This window comes from Paralichthys olivaceus, chromosome 7 (genome assembly GCF_024713975.1).
Source record: "Paralichthys olivaceus isolate ysfri-2021 chromosome 7, ASM2471397v2, whole genome shotgun sequence".
NCBI lineage: Eukaryota > Metazoa > Chordata > Actinopteri > Pleuronectiformes > Paralichthyidae > Paralichthys > Paralichthys olivaceus.
The window spans coordinates 15,166,273-15,181,226 of record NC_091099.1 but is presented as its reverse complement, the minus strand read 5'-3'; the positions used below and the strand labels follow the sequence as shown (position 1 = coordinate 15,181,226).

The following is a 14,954-nucleotide window of genomic DNA, read 5'->3' as shown; positions in this document are numbered from 1 at the left end:
GAAATTTGCTCCCAGAACAAGAAGGAAAAATAATTGAAGAAATTGTTTCAAATTGGCTTCTGACAGGATTTTTTTCTACTGGGACTAAGTCAAGGTCATGGACAGACTGTTCCTCCTCCACTGGCGGGGCTGCTGATGTGTGATGCAAGACAAACTGAATAAATAATCTACATCTCACTTCTGCATCATAGAGGATCTGCCCAGCAGTCACATTAGCTTTCATCACAAACTGGCAGAGGATGCACTCATTTACTCTCTGAGAGCTCTTAGTCTCTGGCCTGTTCCTAATAATGTGATCTGCACACTTTCATAGGACAGTGTCCTGAACATGAGACCATCAGATGAGTGTATGCATAAGGGATGGGGATGTGGATATGCAGCAGGTGGAGCACGTATAGTTGAAGTGTCAGGACCAGATGGTTTCTTCCTTATGTCAGTGTTTAATCACATTAAACCAGAGCGTTTATAAGATTTTACAAATTGATCCATTAAAATGTGTCATTGAAACCACACAGCATGTTGTGGCTTTAATGACTCAGTTGTCATTTTGATTTAAGATATCTTTGCAATTCTAGTTTATTGTAATATAAAGGGAAATCCTGCTACTATTATTTTTTACTACCCGACCAACGTATATAAATCAGGGCAAAAGTATAAATCCTCACATTTAAGAGGCTGGAACTAGTCAGAATTTGGCATTTTGGCTTGATAATTAATAATAAATAAATGGTATTAATATTTTGGCAATCATAGCTAATGTTATATCTTGACAATATAACATACAGCTGTCACTTAGAAGTTTTCAACGATTGACTTTTTATATCAAGGTGTTTTATATTTTTAGTCTTAAATTCATTGACCTCTGTAACCGTGACCTCACCACTGTAAGTAAAGTTATCTGATTAAACTACCCATACATGAACGCATGAGTTTTACTGGATACTCGATAATTACACATTGTGATGTTTCTATATTTCTAAACAAGAGGTTTTACTCATGTAACTTAAACATGGTAAAAACCAATGCACGATCATGGATCATGACTGACATGTGGCTGCAGCAGATCGTGCAGGCGGGGAAGATTCTTAACACAGCTGCAAAAGTCACTTTTCCCCATTTTGTCCTCTGAGCCACAGTGAACCGGTGCTTATTAGAGAGAGGGAGAGAGAGAAAGAAAGAGGGAGGGAGAGAGGGAGGCAGGCAGAGAGAGAAGAGAGGAGAGGAGAGGGAGGGAGATAGTGAGAGTCTCAAACTGGTGAGCCCTACCTATCCGCTAGGAGGAGAGGAGACTCTGCTGAGGAGCAACACACAAACAAAACAGCGACTACTACAAATCACATCAGCGGAGTTCACGGTCTGCACGCCGGAGGAGTGAGGAAGACAGCGGCCGTCGCACCTGGCTCCGAGAGAACCCACAGCCATGTATCTGAACAGGGAAGAGGACAGCGGCAAAGGTAAGAGGAGCGAGGAGCATCCCGACACTTTCAAGGTGTTTCACATCTGACCCCACGGTTTTTTTGTTACTATGAGGTGACATGACAAGGTGGGGACGCATCCTAACACATCACGCATGCACGTTTGGGCTATCCTTTGATTTCCCTTTGATTGTCCTCTGGCAGGGTCCGGTGCTGTTGCTTGACAAAGTGTGGGCTGTCATTATGTAAGAATAGTGCAGTTAATTGCCTCCCTAGGTGGATGCTTATCCTTCACCCATGAATCCTACATTTAATCCAACACATGCACAGACACTTATTTCTCTTTTTTGTGCATTTGCCTCGCGCTCACGTCCCCACGCGTTTCCGTCCCCACGCGAGGGCAACAGACGCACAAGGTCAAAGCCTTTTAGCCACAAGGAAAGCCAAGTGTTACACAGGTTATTTATGGGGCTTTACGGCCACAGACATAAAGGGGGCTGCAGCTTATTAGTTGGCCGGGGAGGGAGAGCCGTGCAGCAGCGAGAGAGGGGTGATACCAGAGGGAGGGAGGGGGAATACAAAGCAAGCATATTTGAGTAATCTCTCCCACGTGTTTTTGAGGCGTGATTTCTCCCCCTCATCATCATCATCATCATCATCGGGCGCCCACAAACACAACCCCGACCTCCTCCCTTCTACTCCTCAGCTGCTCCGACCGCGGAGCGTAAAATAACTCTGAAATACGATCATCCCCGTCTCAAACAAAAATCTTCAGGTTACACGAGAATAAAAAAAAAATAAAAACACCTGCTGCTACACCGAGGTCCCGGGGGGGAGGGGGAGGAGGAGGGGCAGGGGGAGTGGGGATTTTGGGGGGGGTTGTTAAAGAGCAAAAAGGCAGAGTGGGAGGAGCCATCTTCTTATTTTCTATGTTCATCTCCCTGTGATGTGAGATAATGTGATCTCACCACACATGGACAACAACATGTTACTGTACAAGGAGGATATGTGAGAGCAGCAGCAGCAGCAGGGCGCTGGGGAGGAACGAGCCTTGTGAAACAATGATGCAAGTGAGAGCAGCTTGATGTGAGGTGTGGAATAAAATATAAATGCATTGAATACATATAATATATGAATAGAGTATATTCTGATTAAACATATGAATATTATAAGTATCCAAAGCTGCTTTCTCATCAGTTTTTGTTGAATTTACAAATATAAACTGGATGAGTTTGTTTGTTTATCTTACAAATCCTCATAGTTATGGATTATGGCTACACTTCAGCCAATCAATCAAATTTTATTGTTTAGCCCATATTCACAAATAACAATTTGTCTCATAGGGCTTAAAAAGTGCAGCATCAAGATTCAAATGTGCAATAGATGTTGCATGTAACTGAGAACATCAACATAATTACAACATTAGAATTAGATTAGAAGAATCAGTTTTTAACATAATGGCAAAGTTTGTATATGTTTGTGTATTTATGCATAAGAAATGTCTGATAGAAATGAAGGGAGAAGCAATGATAATTAAAATGGAGGAGTTATGGCTATGGTCCATGATCACAATCTACCAGCCACCAGCAACTTGTTGTCTCAATAAACAGTTTCTGGATGTATATATATAGAATATATAGGCGAGGGACGACATTTGGGGGCTAGAAACCTTCTGGTTTCTGTTTTTAGTTTGACCAATCACATTTGAGCAGGCCTCCATGTGGAACAGTCCATGTGGAGAACAAAAGAGGTGGAACATATTGACCAACGTTTAGCTATTAACTTTTAGAATGTATCTGCATTTATATGCCAATAGAGATGAACGTTGTCTGGACCGATAACACCTATAAAAAGTATCGCGATAAGTGTTTTGCGTTACAACATGTTTGGCTCGTGTTGAAAAAGTGTACGTCAAAATACTGGCTGTTGTCCCCTGTGGCTAATTTGTCATCAGACAATTCCTGAGGGGCTCTGGGATTGGTTGTCATGTAATCGCTCATACCATCAATGGTTGCGAGCTTTTTCTACACAATGCAAATATGAATTAGATAATAATAAAGTTTCAGTCAGGAAAGATGCCAGAAGCAATTTGTTTTGGTTAATCAAACACAGTGAAATATTCTTTTGATTTTCTTTTCAAGTAGCTTAATTGACATGGATAGCTAGTTGTGTACTATCTCAGCTAACTATACGTTTTTGTTTTTGAAGTACGGTCAGTAGCCTTTGCTTTGGCTTTTTCAAGTTATAAAGAAGACATGGTATGTACCATTCATAGCCAAAGGAAGGTGAGTTTACTACATTGCATTTTTAGTCATAGCAGCAGGGCTCTATGGGCTGGTTGGATGATTGGTTTTTTCCCCACTTGGTCCGTTGCTACAAAATTAAAAGATAATAAATTACTTTAGTTTATTGTTAAGTCAAAATGTTTACCCCAATAATTCAGTTTCTTATCAAAAACCTGTGAAAGTAATGACTCTGTTGTCAGCCATGATTACAGCCATGCGCCAAATGCTAGCATGCTAACACATTAAACTGAGCTGGTAAAACTGACAAACATTACATGCTTTGCAAGAGTATGACATAATATTGTCGAGTGTGATGTCATTACTGTTTAGCTCCGAGCACATTTGTGGCTAAGCGTGGCTACCTTTCTTTTCTTGTTGAAGGTCAGAGAGGAATACAAAAGGATATTTTTAGATCACAGACCATATAGTGTTTGGGACGTCATGATCCAAGTCTTTTTTCAACATGTCACAAGTCAAAAATGACATTTTGATATGTGACAGTTCACATTACAGCTCCATGTTTTTACTGGAAACATGTAAATATGCAGAATCGAATTGCCCTCTTTAAGTTTAGATATCTGTAAAACATTTTCATTCAACATTTAATTAAAACTCAACATTTTCAACTAAATTTGATTTTGTATATGTGTTCCAATTTGCACATTATTTTTGGATATAGCATAGTAGCATGATCCTTTTGTTATTAAAGATTTGAAAGAGCTATGTCATTTTTAATTTTTGAAATGCTGCTTTAGATATCTGAATTCTATATCTGAAATGACATTTCTACTATAATTATATTTCCAGACATTTGCACAGGGAAAAAAACAAGTGTTGATATCAGTAAGCGACACCTTGGCTAGTGAATAAAGTTGTGGATATCATTATAATTAGGATTGCAACTAGTCAGAATGTCATTATGCTAACATTGCCTTAGAATTATAACAGATCGATATTAAATTAAAGATAACTGCAAGTGAGTTTGAAGTCAGTGGTAAAGTCGTGTTTGAGTTGTAATTTAAGTTACACATATCTTCAAGGAACCTCTCCACTTGTATGAAATGAATTATTTGTATCAATAATTAACACTGAGACAAGTGAAAAATGAAATGTATCGATCTTAAATTAGAATTGCTACTAGTCAAATTAGATTATGGATTTGTTGGCTTGGAACTTTAACTGGTCAAACAGCAGTTGATGAGATTTACATTTATTATTAGTGCCACTGATTAAATGTTAAAAAGGTTTGGTGTTAGGCAAGAAAGAATCATGTGTGAAGATGTGAAGTGAACATACATGTAATTTGTTGTTAGACTGTGATTATTCAGCCCAAGTCGAGACGAAAGGCTGTTTCCAGGTATTTCAATATTTTGCAAGTAATGTTTTAGTGTCGTAACTTGGCTTTCTACCAATGTGTTGGCTCTACTCTTTTAAGTAAGGAACTCAGTGCTCGATAGACACGCCTTTAATTGATTTATGTGAATGGGTGTTCCTTTTCGACGGGTGTTTCCTCTTGCTGTGCGCTTTAAATTCACACAGCGTCCCAAGGTGGAGTGGCAGGGAGAGGGAGAAAGATCTACCTGGGTCATATCGATTATGGCCTCAGAGGATTAAAGGGGATGAGGACAAACAGGTTGATCATTCGTGAGCCTGACAGTCACACAAACTGCAGCCATACAGTCAAGTAAAAAAATAAGACCTTTTCTGAACTTAAGAAAATAAGTCCTCTGGTACAAAGCACAAGTACAAAGGGGTCCATGCTGGGTATAATATGGCACCCTGTTATTGTCTCTTCAGTCTGACAGCTAAATTTATATGCACTGGAATACATTCAACAATTCTGTCGACTGTTTACTGACTTTCAAAATGCAGCAGTATCGAGCAACCACAGAGATTGATTGCCATTAACAGAAAGCTGGGGGATATCTTGTCCATCCAGCGCACATACAGACACGTTTTCTTAATTATGGTGAAAATAATATTTAAAAATACTTAAATTTAATTTTAATTCTTTGCAGGAATGTCAGTCAAAGAATACAAAGGTTATGTGTAACTCTGGTAATCAATTAGACTGTAACAAAGGGTGAAAACGGAAAACAGACTTTACAATTGAGACTATACACGTGTGGGCATAAATACAATAAACGTGGTTTCAGGGTATTTACGTAAGAAAACACTAGATGTTGAACTAATGACTGTTAACACAGACCAACTGGAAAGTAGAGCATGGTGATATAAGAAGTTCTTGATTTTATTCAGTAAAATGTAAGAAAGTAGTAAAAATCTATTTTATATTCCCAGAGCTAAAGGTGACATTCTTTTTGTCCCAGAGATATTCAGTATACCTTTATGTTGAAGAACATCAAATCTGTGTATTTTTTAAATGACTGAAAATGTTATCAATTTATCAAAATAGTTTCTGAGTACTTCTCTGGCCATTATTATAATAATTAATTATTAGAATTTTTGAGGTAACAATATTAGGTGAATGGGTTTTTGTGTGGCTTTAGACATGATAGTTACTCTTTGTCCTTTTCAAACCATGACCAGCATGAGAGAGAAATCTGTCAGACAGGTGACATCATTACCTCATGCAGAAGTTGAAGACTGTCTCGACTTCTGAAAGGTCTGTGCCATGCAGAGATTGACTTCTACTTGCACTTCAGCAGGATTTTTTCAGCTGGATTCAGGAACTGAGACGTGGTGCAGTTTTTAACTTGACAAACAGCAGGAGACCTTCTAATGAAGAGCGTTCCAGCTTTGACTATTGACTCTTGCTTTGATGAAGTGACAGTATAGATTTGTTGGACAGGAACTGATGCCTTTATTGATTGATTGCACCAAGGGTATCAGGTAAGGGTTATAGGTTTGAGGGAGACGTTCAGAGAGGGAACCTGTGGTTGACAGACTTCATGTATTATGCATGTAATCAACCTGCATCTGTATATCTGACAAGAGGTGGATCAGTGAAACAGCTTTATGGCCTCTCTTGGTGGAGCCACATCAACCCAACCCTTGTGTCTATTGAATTGTCCAATTCAGTCTCATGAAGGATAAAACTCAACAATACCCAGCTGTAATGAAGAACTCAGTGGAGAGCTTCACTTGTTTGCTCTGCAGCATAAAGTATTAGCCTCCTGTATGTCCACATGTTGTCATCCCTCTTCTTTCTGCGGTGCTAAATCTTGTGATGGTTTGGGACAAATCTCAGGGACACATTTCTCTAAATCTATTTGATGTGTGGTCCTGTTCTCTGTCTGGCAGCCCACACTACACTACCACTCAAATATAATATTTAGTAACACTGTCAGCCTCACTATTGATTTAGGTTGATGCTGGCCTCGTCTTTGGGCCAGAGTCCAAACCTCTGGCCAGTGCTACAATTCTAAATGACTCAAGTTTGGCATGTGGAGCCTGAACTAAGAGAGCTCCTCAGGTGGGGCCCTTTGTTTTGGCCTCTGCAACCTAAAAGGATTACGCAACCAGCAGAAGCTATAATGTAATTCATTAAGAAATGGACACCATGAATGGTAAAAACTTTGAAACATAAATTTACTGACCTTTTCCTCTGCAGTACTCTTTACAGATTTGGCAGTATCTGCCCACTGCTTGATTCAGACTCAATCTCAGCTGTAGGAGGTGTTGCCATGCACATTTTGTACAGATATTCATGATCCCCAGAGGATTATTTCAATAATTTCAGTGATCCCTTCATTTCTGATCAAGCATCACTGTCAGGCCATAATTTAAATTGCTTGTTAATTTGTTTTATGACCACACATCCACAAAACCAATTACATTCCCATCAGTATCAGCTGTCAAGTCCCAATTAGCAAATGTTAGCATGCTAACATCCTAAATTAATATAAGTAAACATTAACAACAGCATGTTAGCATTCATTACATTACATTACAAGTCATTTGGCGGACGCTTTTATCCAAAGCGACTTACAATCAGTGCATTGAACATCTATGAGGGGTCATTTAGTGGTTCGATATCTGGTTGAAGGACACTTCGGATGGGAAAGACTGAGGATCGAACCGCTGATGATTCAGACATCAGCATGCTGTGTAAACCTCACAGAGCTGCTAACATGGCTGCAATTGTGAGAAGAAACAATCAAGCTGGATTTGGCCTTGACAGCAGCTCTACATGTGCCTTTATGCACATATATGTACATGTCTAATTTTTTCAGAGTTGTGGTCAGAGCCTTTGTAAAGGTGTGATTTACTGAATTTAAAGTTAAAGATTGTTCCTGTAGTGGGGATTATGTTCTGGTCTACTGTGGATTCATGTGTCTTTTCAGGTCTTTGAAAAAACATGGATTAAGTTTGAAACTACGTTTAGACTTTCGGGAAGAGTTTCATATTTGATGACCCAGCGAAGGTTGGGCAGGTTGAGGTTTAACCTGAATTTATTGTAAATTTAAGCTGCCCTGGAGTAACGACATCCCACTTTTTTAGCTTGGTAAAGGGAGGGTAGGGATCTGGACTAGGTTTGGGTTTAGGAGCACACCACACTCCAGGTAGACACAGTTTTGGAGATAGAAATCCTGAAGCCCACCCTAACATACCCATATTTCCCCACATTAATTGTGGTGCCAGTGCAGAGAAGTGACAGCATGCTTACTGACACAGTTACGGGGGCTATTCCACATTCTTTGAGTGGTTTAGTTTATATGCTAATCACACATCCCTGCATATATTGGAGCATATTCCTGCTACGTGAAGTCACCATGCCCCTAAATGAAAAGGCCTTCATTAGGCCTGGGGTCTTGACAGTTCTTGGTGCACAGGCTCGGTGGTCCCTGACAATTCTTGGTACGCATCAAAGCATTTTAACTGCTCAGGAAATTAAATGGAAAATGGAGGGAATTTGGTCTGTAACGCAGTGTGACGTGTAAGTGTCAGCAGAAGACTGTGAGTTCCTAACCTCTTTGTTATTATTGCCCTGTAGAAATTGATGATGTCCCTCTACTTCATGGCTGTTTTGCTAATGTGGGATGGGAAATTATTTTTTTGGTGGGGGGGTTGCCGGGGCAGTCTTGTAATGTCCATGCCTTTTAGAGCAAGGTGAACTGAAAAAGAGGTGGATGCTGGGAGAAAAGTAATCGCTGTGAGCTTAGCGGCCGCTTACAGCAAGCCTATATTTCAGTGATCAAAGATTACTGGGGATATCAATTCATGACGCCCTCTTTTTTCTCCACTAATATTATTAAAGCTGCTGCAAGCTGGTCTGTTGTCCTACAGCCTGCTGAATTGATATCAGATGTACTATAGATGAAAATGTCATATTCCACAGCCTGAATTAAACACATTAGATTCAGTCTGCGAGCATCAGATTGAGGGAACACAATCGCAGCAGAGACCTTTAGATATGTATGGTGTATAAATTCGAACAGGAATCGTGTAATTGTAGAGTGTGCCATAGATCACTGCGTCTCTTGAGTTTAAGTTTATTTAGCTATGAATGGATAGTCAAATGGTTAACAGCTCCAATTTATTATACAGATGGATGTAGTCGACTGAGCCATTGGTAAAAATCTCGAGGATCACTGGAGTCACAGGAACAGGCTATAATGCTGCGATGGAGGCAATTAGATGCCTTTGTAGGAGCACCTGCAATGAAAGTCGGATTTGGACCTGACGCTTCTCCGATCCTCTAAGAGAGCTCGTCATCTTACCCCCGGTGGAAGAGGAAGCCGTGTCAGCTGATTAGACACGAACGTCTAATCACGCTTTGAAATACAACAAAAATAAAATTGCATTTGTGAAGAGATAAAAAGGTAATTAGCATATTTATTATTGATTCACCTGCAGCTTCGTGTGCAAAAAATCGACTTACACAATGTAGAGCAAAGTTAAATACTAGATTTATGTGTAAACACATTTTTTTTTACTGTTTTATTACCCTTATTGATAGCACTTTACTTTAAAGCACAGTATTGCATTTATTATGAGTACATTCAAAATGTAAATGTTGCTTTTAACAAGAAGGTTTGAAATTTGGCAAGGGTGCTTCTGTTTTGAGTTTGCATGTTCTCTGTTTATGGCTTCCTCCCACAGTCCAAACACATGCAGATCAGTGTTAATTGGAGAGTCTAAATTGATAGTAGGCAGGGGCGGATCTGGGGGGCCAGGAGGCACTGATGATATGCGGTATAGATAATGGTTGAATTGATCATTAATGACCAGGGTTGGTGAACAGATATGATTTCTCACATGACATATTTTTATTTGTATTATTATATAACTCATTAACTGCTCCTACCATGGCCTCCACATGCAGGTGCTGTGGGAGTTAGTTTGACAAATATATAAATAAACACTTGTATCTGCTAACAACTACATTATTGTATGTTTTATGCAGTTTATTGTTTATAATGTTTATATGCTGTAAATGGATATTAAATAGGGATACTTAAAGTAAAGTGTTAGCAGCTTGACCACATATTGAATAAATGATGGAAGTCTTGTTTTATTTTAAATATATGATGGGAAATAATATCCATTCAGCAGACTTGTTGATGCACCTCTGTAGAGCTGGAGTTATTTTTATGCCTGACTCTCTCAGCCTACTAGATCGGAGAGGAGGGGGGAGGTCTTTCACTTCTCCTTCCTCTGCCATCTTCTGTCCCTTTCGCCTCTGTGCTGGGAAGGAGAGGAAAAAAAGAAGAAGAAAAAAAAAAAAGGCTGTGCCGGGTAACATCAGCTGGCCGGGGGAAGAGTGATAGAAAGCAAGAGGTAGAGAAGCAGGCGATAGAGTGGAGGCGAGCGTGAAAAGATGGAGAGAGCAGGGAGAGACAGAGGGAGAGCGGCAGAAGCAAAGAACAAGCCCTGGAGTGCTAGCTAGTCAAGGTCACTCAGAGGAGAGGAGGCCTGCCTGTGTGTTTGTAAAGGGAAACAGTGGGGATGGGAGGCCTACATATAGTGAAGAATGAAGGGTTAGTGACAGCGGATTGGTTTAGTCTGGAATGGGGTTTTATGGGGGAGGGATGAAGAAAGGAAGCAGAGGAAGTAAACAGAAGAAGCCAGAGATAAAAGGAGTGTGAGATATGGCTTCAATAATCTCTTCAACCCCGTGTTTGTGACAGGAGCGACTGCATACATTTGTAACTTTGAACATGTTTGACTTGAACTCGGAGGCAGAGCTGGTAAATCTGTAATCTACATGGTTACACTGCATCATGATGTGTGTGTGTAGTGAATGTTTCCATGGATGCTGTTGCATAACCCTCCCCGTCTTGTCGTGTTGATCCATGTTCTCTTTATGGTCTCTTTCTCTCATTCTCTCTGTGCCTCACCACTCAATGACCTCTGCTGTGATGTTGCGGCTCCTGCCTGTCACTAGGTGCCACGATTTTGTTAAGAGGATAAAAGAATAAAAAGCTGCAGCTCTGCAGGTGCATACATAGTTTTTCCCTGAAAGATGCACTGAGGAAGACACTGTTAATCCTAGCCAGAGAACTTGCTCTAGTTTTGATTAGTGGCGGAGAAAGGGAGACAATTACGTAATGCGTAGCCCCACGCTTGTCATCTTATGGGATGAAGTGTTTTGAAAGCAGGATTGCAATTCGCTGAGAAAATTCATTATTCAGGGGTTTTTTCCGACAGAACATGGGGAGTCGCTTGGAAATGTGATCACCGCTGTCTCTTCAAACATATTAGCCCCGTTTGCATCTCACACCCAGGAGAGATTGCGAGTGTGAGCAGTTGCTGTATTGTTGCTGAGCACCAGTGTGCTGTTCTTAAAGATCTGAGGTGTCTCGGGCGCCACAACATTATCTGCAGAGCAAATTGTCTCTTTGTTTGCGGAAGGTCAAGAGTTCATCCCGTTGCTGGCCTCCCCCCTGAAGCTGCTCACAGTTATTGTTTTAGATAACGTCTCTGTCTTAATGTATTCATGCTCCATTGGTGCAGTTTTATTTTAATTTTGAGAAAAACGCCTTTTCCCACTCTGTGATTCTAAAATGCAATCACCGCCACTAATCCTCACATTAAACCTCCAGTGGTCACACAATCGCATTCAACCGAAGACTCCCAGCGAATTCTGTTCAAGTGATCCTGTTGACAGACATCATTACCATTTCACAGTGTAATTACTCTTTCCGCACCGTGATTTTATGCAGAGTAATAGCTTCTGTAGTAATGGGTTCAAAGCCTTTTGCCAGCTATAGGCAGTAATTATACTCATCTTAAACAGACCCTGTGGAGCTGACCTGCAGTATGACATGGTGTTAAGATGACCCTTAACATTTGTACTTTTATTTTACAGCAGAAAGAATAGAGACGGGGCTGGGACATGAAACTAAAGTCTGCAGCTACAATCAAAGCAGGGACACTCCTGGTATAAGTACATGTATCTTGTAGCAAGGGTCTTGATGCTTAACTTTATCTGAGAGAAAACTCTGGCAGTCAGATTGTGCTGGTTCAAACTGCATTGACAGTAGGGCACATACCTCTGCTAAGGCCCGACAGTTCCCTAAAATTCAGTCAAGCTGCACCAAATTTCACACCCTCTTAGATATCAGTCTCCTAAATGTGTCTAATCTTTTAAAATTAAAACCGATTAATTATTCCCAGGTTAATGCCAAGTTTTTTAAATTTTTTATCACATTTACAAACAAACCAACCAACCCAGAAATGGACAGGGGCTGGAAACATAACCTTGGTGGAGGTAATAAATATGTTGACACTCATTTTAACAGGCGGCTGTGGCTCAGGAGATTGGACGGGTCATCCACAAACTATAAGTTCGGTGGTTTGATTCCAGGCTCCTCTGGTCTGCATGTCAAACCCTAATTGCACTGTGCGGCTTGAAGTGTAAAGCTCTTTGAGTGGTCGATTAGACATGAAAAGCGCTGCATAAATACAGTCGATTTGACATTCTTCCACAATGTAAGGTAGATTACTTCATAGTTATGTTTCAAGGTCACCAAACAGCTATTTATTGTAAGTGTCTAGCTAAAGGAAGAAAGGAAGAAGATTGCAGGTATTTTCTGATTTTCTCAGTATCACGTTGTTTACAGAACACCGTGTTCCACAACTTGGGTGTGTGTGCTGGAGCACTAATGTGTGTATGTAGCCTCGCTGTCTCTTGGTATTTAGCAAAAAAATGTGTGATTTTTGTGTGAGCCACCCTGTATCTGGCAAGGTAGTCAGACTGACAGATTGGGCTGTATGAGTGCCATCTCCTCAGCTTGGCTGCCTGAGCGTTTCTCCCTCGTTCCTCCTTCATCCCTCTGTCTCATCTCCCCACTGCCCTGCTTCAGTGGTGACCAGCAGGGCAGGGGATATTTCTCCTTCGTTCGCCTTATCGACTAGCTGTTTAGCTTCGCCCTCTCCCCGGATTAAGTCCACTCACTGTTCCATAACTGCAACAACAATACCTGATGGATCCACCATGCAAGCCTGTGCTGGAAGTGGGAGGTTATAGCTCGTAGCAGCGCTGGGTTAAGATGCCCCGAAAGGTGTCAGCGAGCGCTCGGTGTGTTCTCGCATTACTCTTTTCCATTAGAGCTGTTTGTGGCTGGACTTTAGTTTAAAAACATACACATATACTGTAGATGATGGAGAACAGAGCCTCATTGTTTTGCTGGAGTGAACAGAGGGAAGCTGGGTCATGACCAGGATTCAACACAGTAATTGTGTGTGTGTTTGTGTGTGTGTGTGTGTGTTTGTCTGTGTTTGTGTGTGTGTGTGTGTGTGTGTGTGTGTGTGTGTGTGTGTGTGTGTGTTCACACACTTTTCACAGTCATTGCTTTTACTAGAAAGATAATAGAAAGATAGACTTGTCAGTCACAGCTCTTGTCATGTCCTAATTATGCTCTATCCTCAATTCCAATTTTGGTAAATTGAAAACATTTCAGTGGGCATATTTACAAAATGATAATGTTTTACATCTGCATTAGCTGATTTTAGTCATTTGAGGCAGTTTGAGATTGGCATCTTTCAGGCTTGTGGTGCCCCAGTAGTGATACTTGTGGAGAAATTGGAAGGAGGGAGCATGAGAGGGGAGGAGGAGCACCAGGAGGAGGAGCAGGCAGAGCAAACAAGGAGTAATGAGTAAAGATGTTCCGATAATGAATACTTTAAAAGTCGTGGTATCGGATTTTTGATTTGCATACTTGCGGATGCTCAACACAGAAATTTCAGCAGTATCACAGGCATTCCCAATTTCGGGTATTGGTATCAAAACATCTCTTGTAATAATCAGGAGGGAAAGATTCTTCCCTTCTGATTTTCCCTTATCATTTTTCCTAGATAATATAAAAAGGAATTCACCGGCCCACATCTTCAAATCCAAACATTGATGCACATCCTGAGGTTGTCCAGGCAGGCTCACAGGAAAAACGATGGATTTATCAGCTGAATATTTGGCTGAAGAAAAGCAATGCTGACCCCAGTCACTGTGTAACTGAGCACCTGTTGTGAACAACAAAAAAAGATCGAATGCTGATACCAACAGATGGGAGACTCCATCTACAAAAACAATCTGGAAAACTGTTTTCTTTCCTCTGCCCCACCGGTCATCTAACTTCTTTTTTTGCAGTTGCAAGCGTCATCCTCCTGTGTTTGCCTCAGTAGCCTCACTGTGAATTGGCGCATCTAGAAGAGCACAATGAATTGGATGCAAGTAATTGTGCATGCATGGGATTGAGCTGTGGACTCAGTAGAGCTGAGACGCACCAGATTTGGCTGGCTCGTCCAAGCAGGGCATTCCAGATTGGTCTGAGCCACAAAGCTTTAATGTGGCTTTTGTGCCACTGGTCCACACATCTGACATGCCGTGGAAATTTCTCCCCGTTTTTTCTCCCTACTCACTCTCACGCTAATGAACATCAGCGCTTTTCTACACAGATCATATTTCATATGCGCAACATTCATTGATTAATGCCAACCGCCCTGAGACCCTTCTCAGTGATTATGGCTCTCAGGCTTGGGAGGGGACACTGATCCCCTTAATGAGTCATAAAAGGCGAAGAATTATACACTCCAATAGTCTTGACATTGGGTGATATTTCAATTGGTCACTCACTCTCCGAGTCTTTCTTTTTTTTGCCCACAGAGTTGGCACAAACTCAGATGCCCCTGGACATGCATTTGCACAAGAAAACAGACAAATCTTGACTTTCCAGTCCCATGGTGCGTTCCATGCACTCGGGATGTTTGGGCACAGGCAGGATCCTGCTGCACAGCCACGGAAAAGCAAACACGCAGGTCAAACACAGAGCTCCCAGAATGCACTGTGGCG

General features: G+C 41.0%; 1 protein-coding gene across 2 annotated transcripts in view; it reads left to right on the top strand.

Annotated features, from left to right (window-relative positions):
* Positions 1–1,152: 1,152 nt before the first annotated feature.
* Positions 1,153–14,954, top strand: part of syt7a (synaptotagmin VIIa) — a 75,573-nt gene continuing 61,771 nt past the window's right edge. For both annotated transcript variants that reach the window (XM_069528126.1, XM_069528125.1), the window contains exon 1: positions 1,153–1,454. In XM_069528126.1, the coding sequence (XP_069384227.1) occupies positions 1,421–1,454 (34 nt within the window). In that variant the 5' untranslated portion in view covers positions 1,153–1,420. The remainder of the gene's footprint in view (positions 1,455–14,954) is intronic.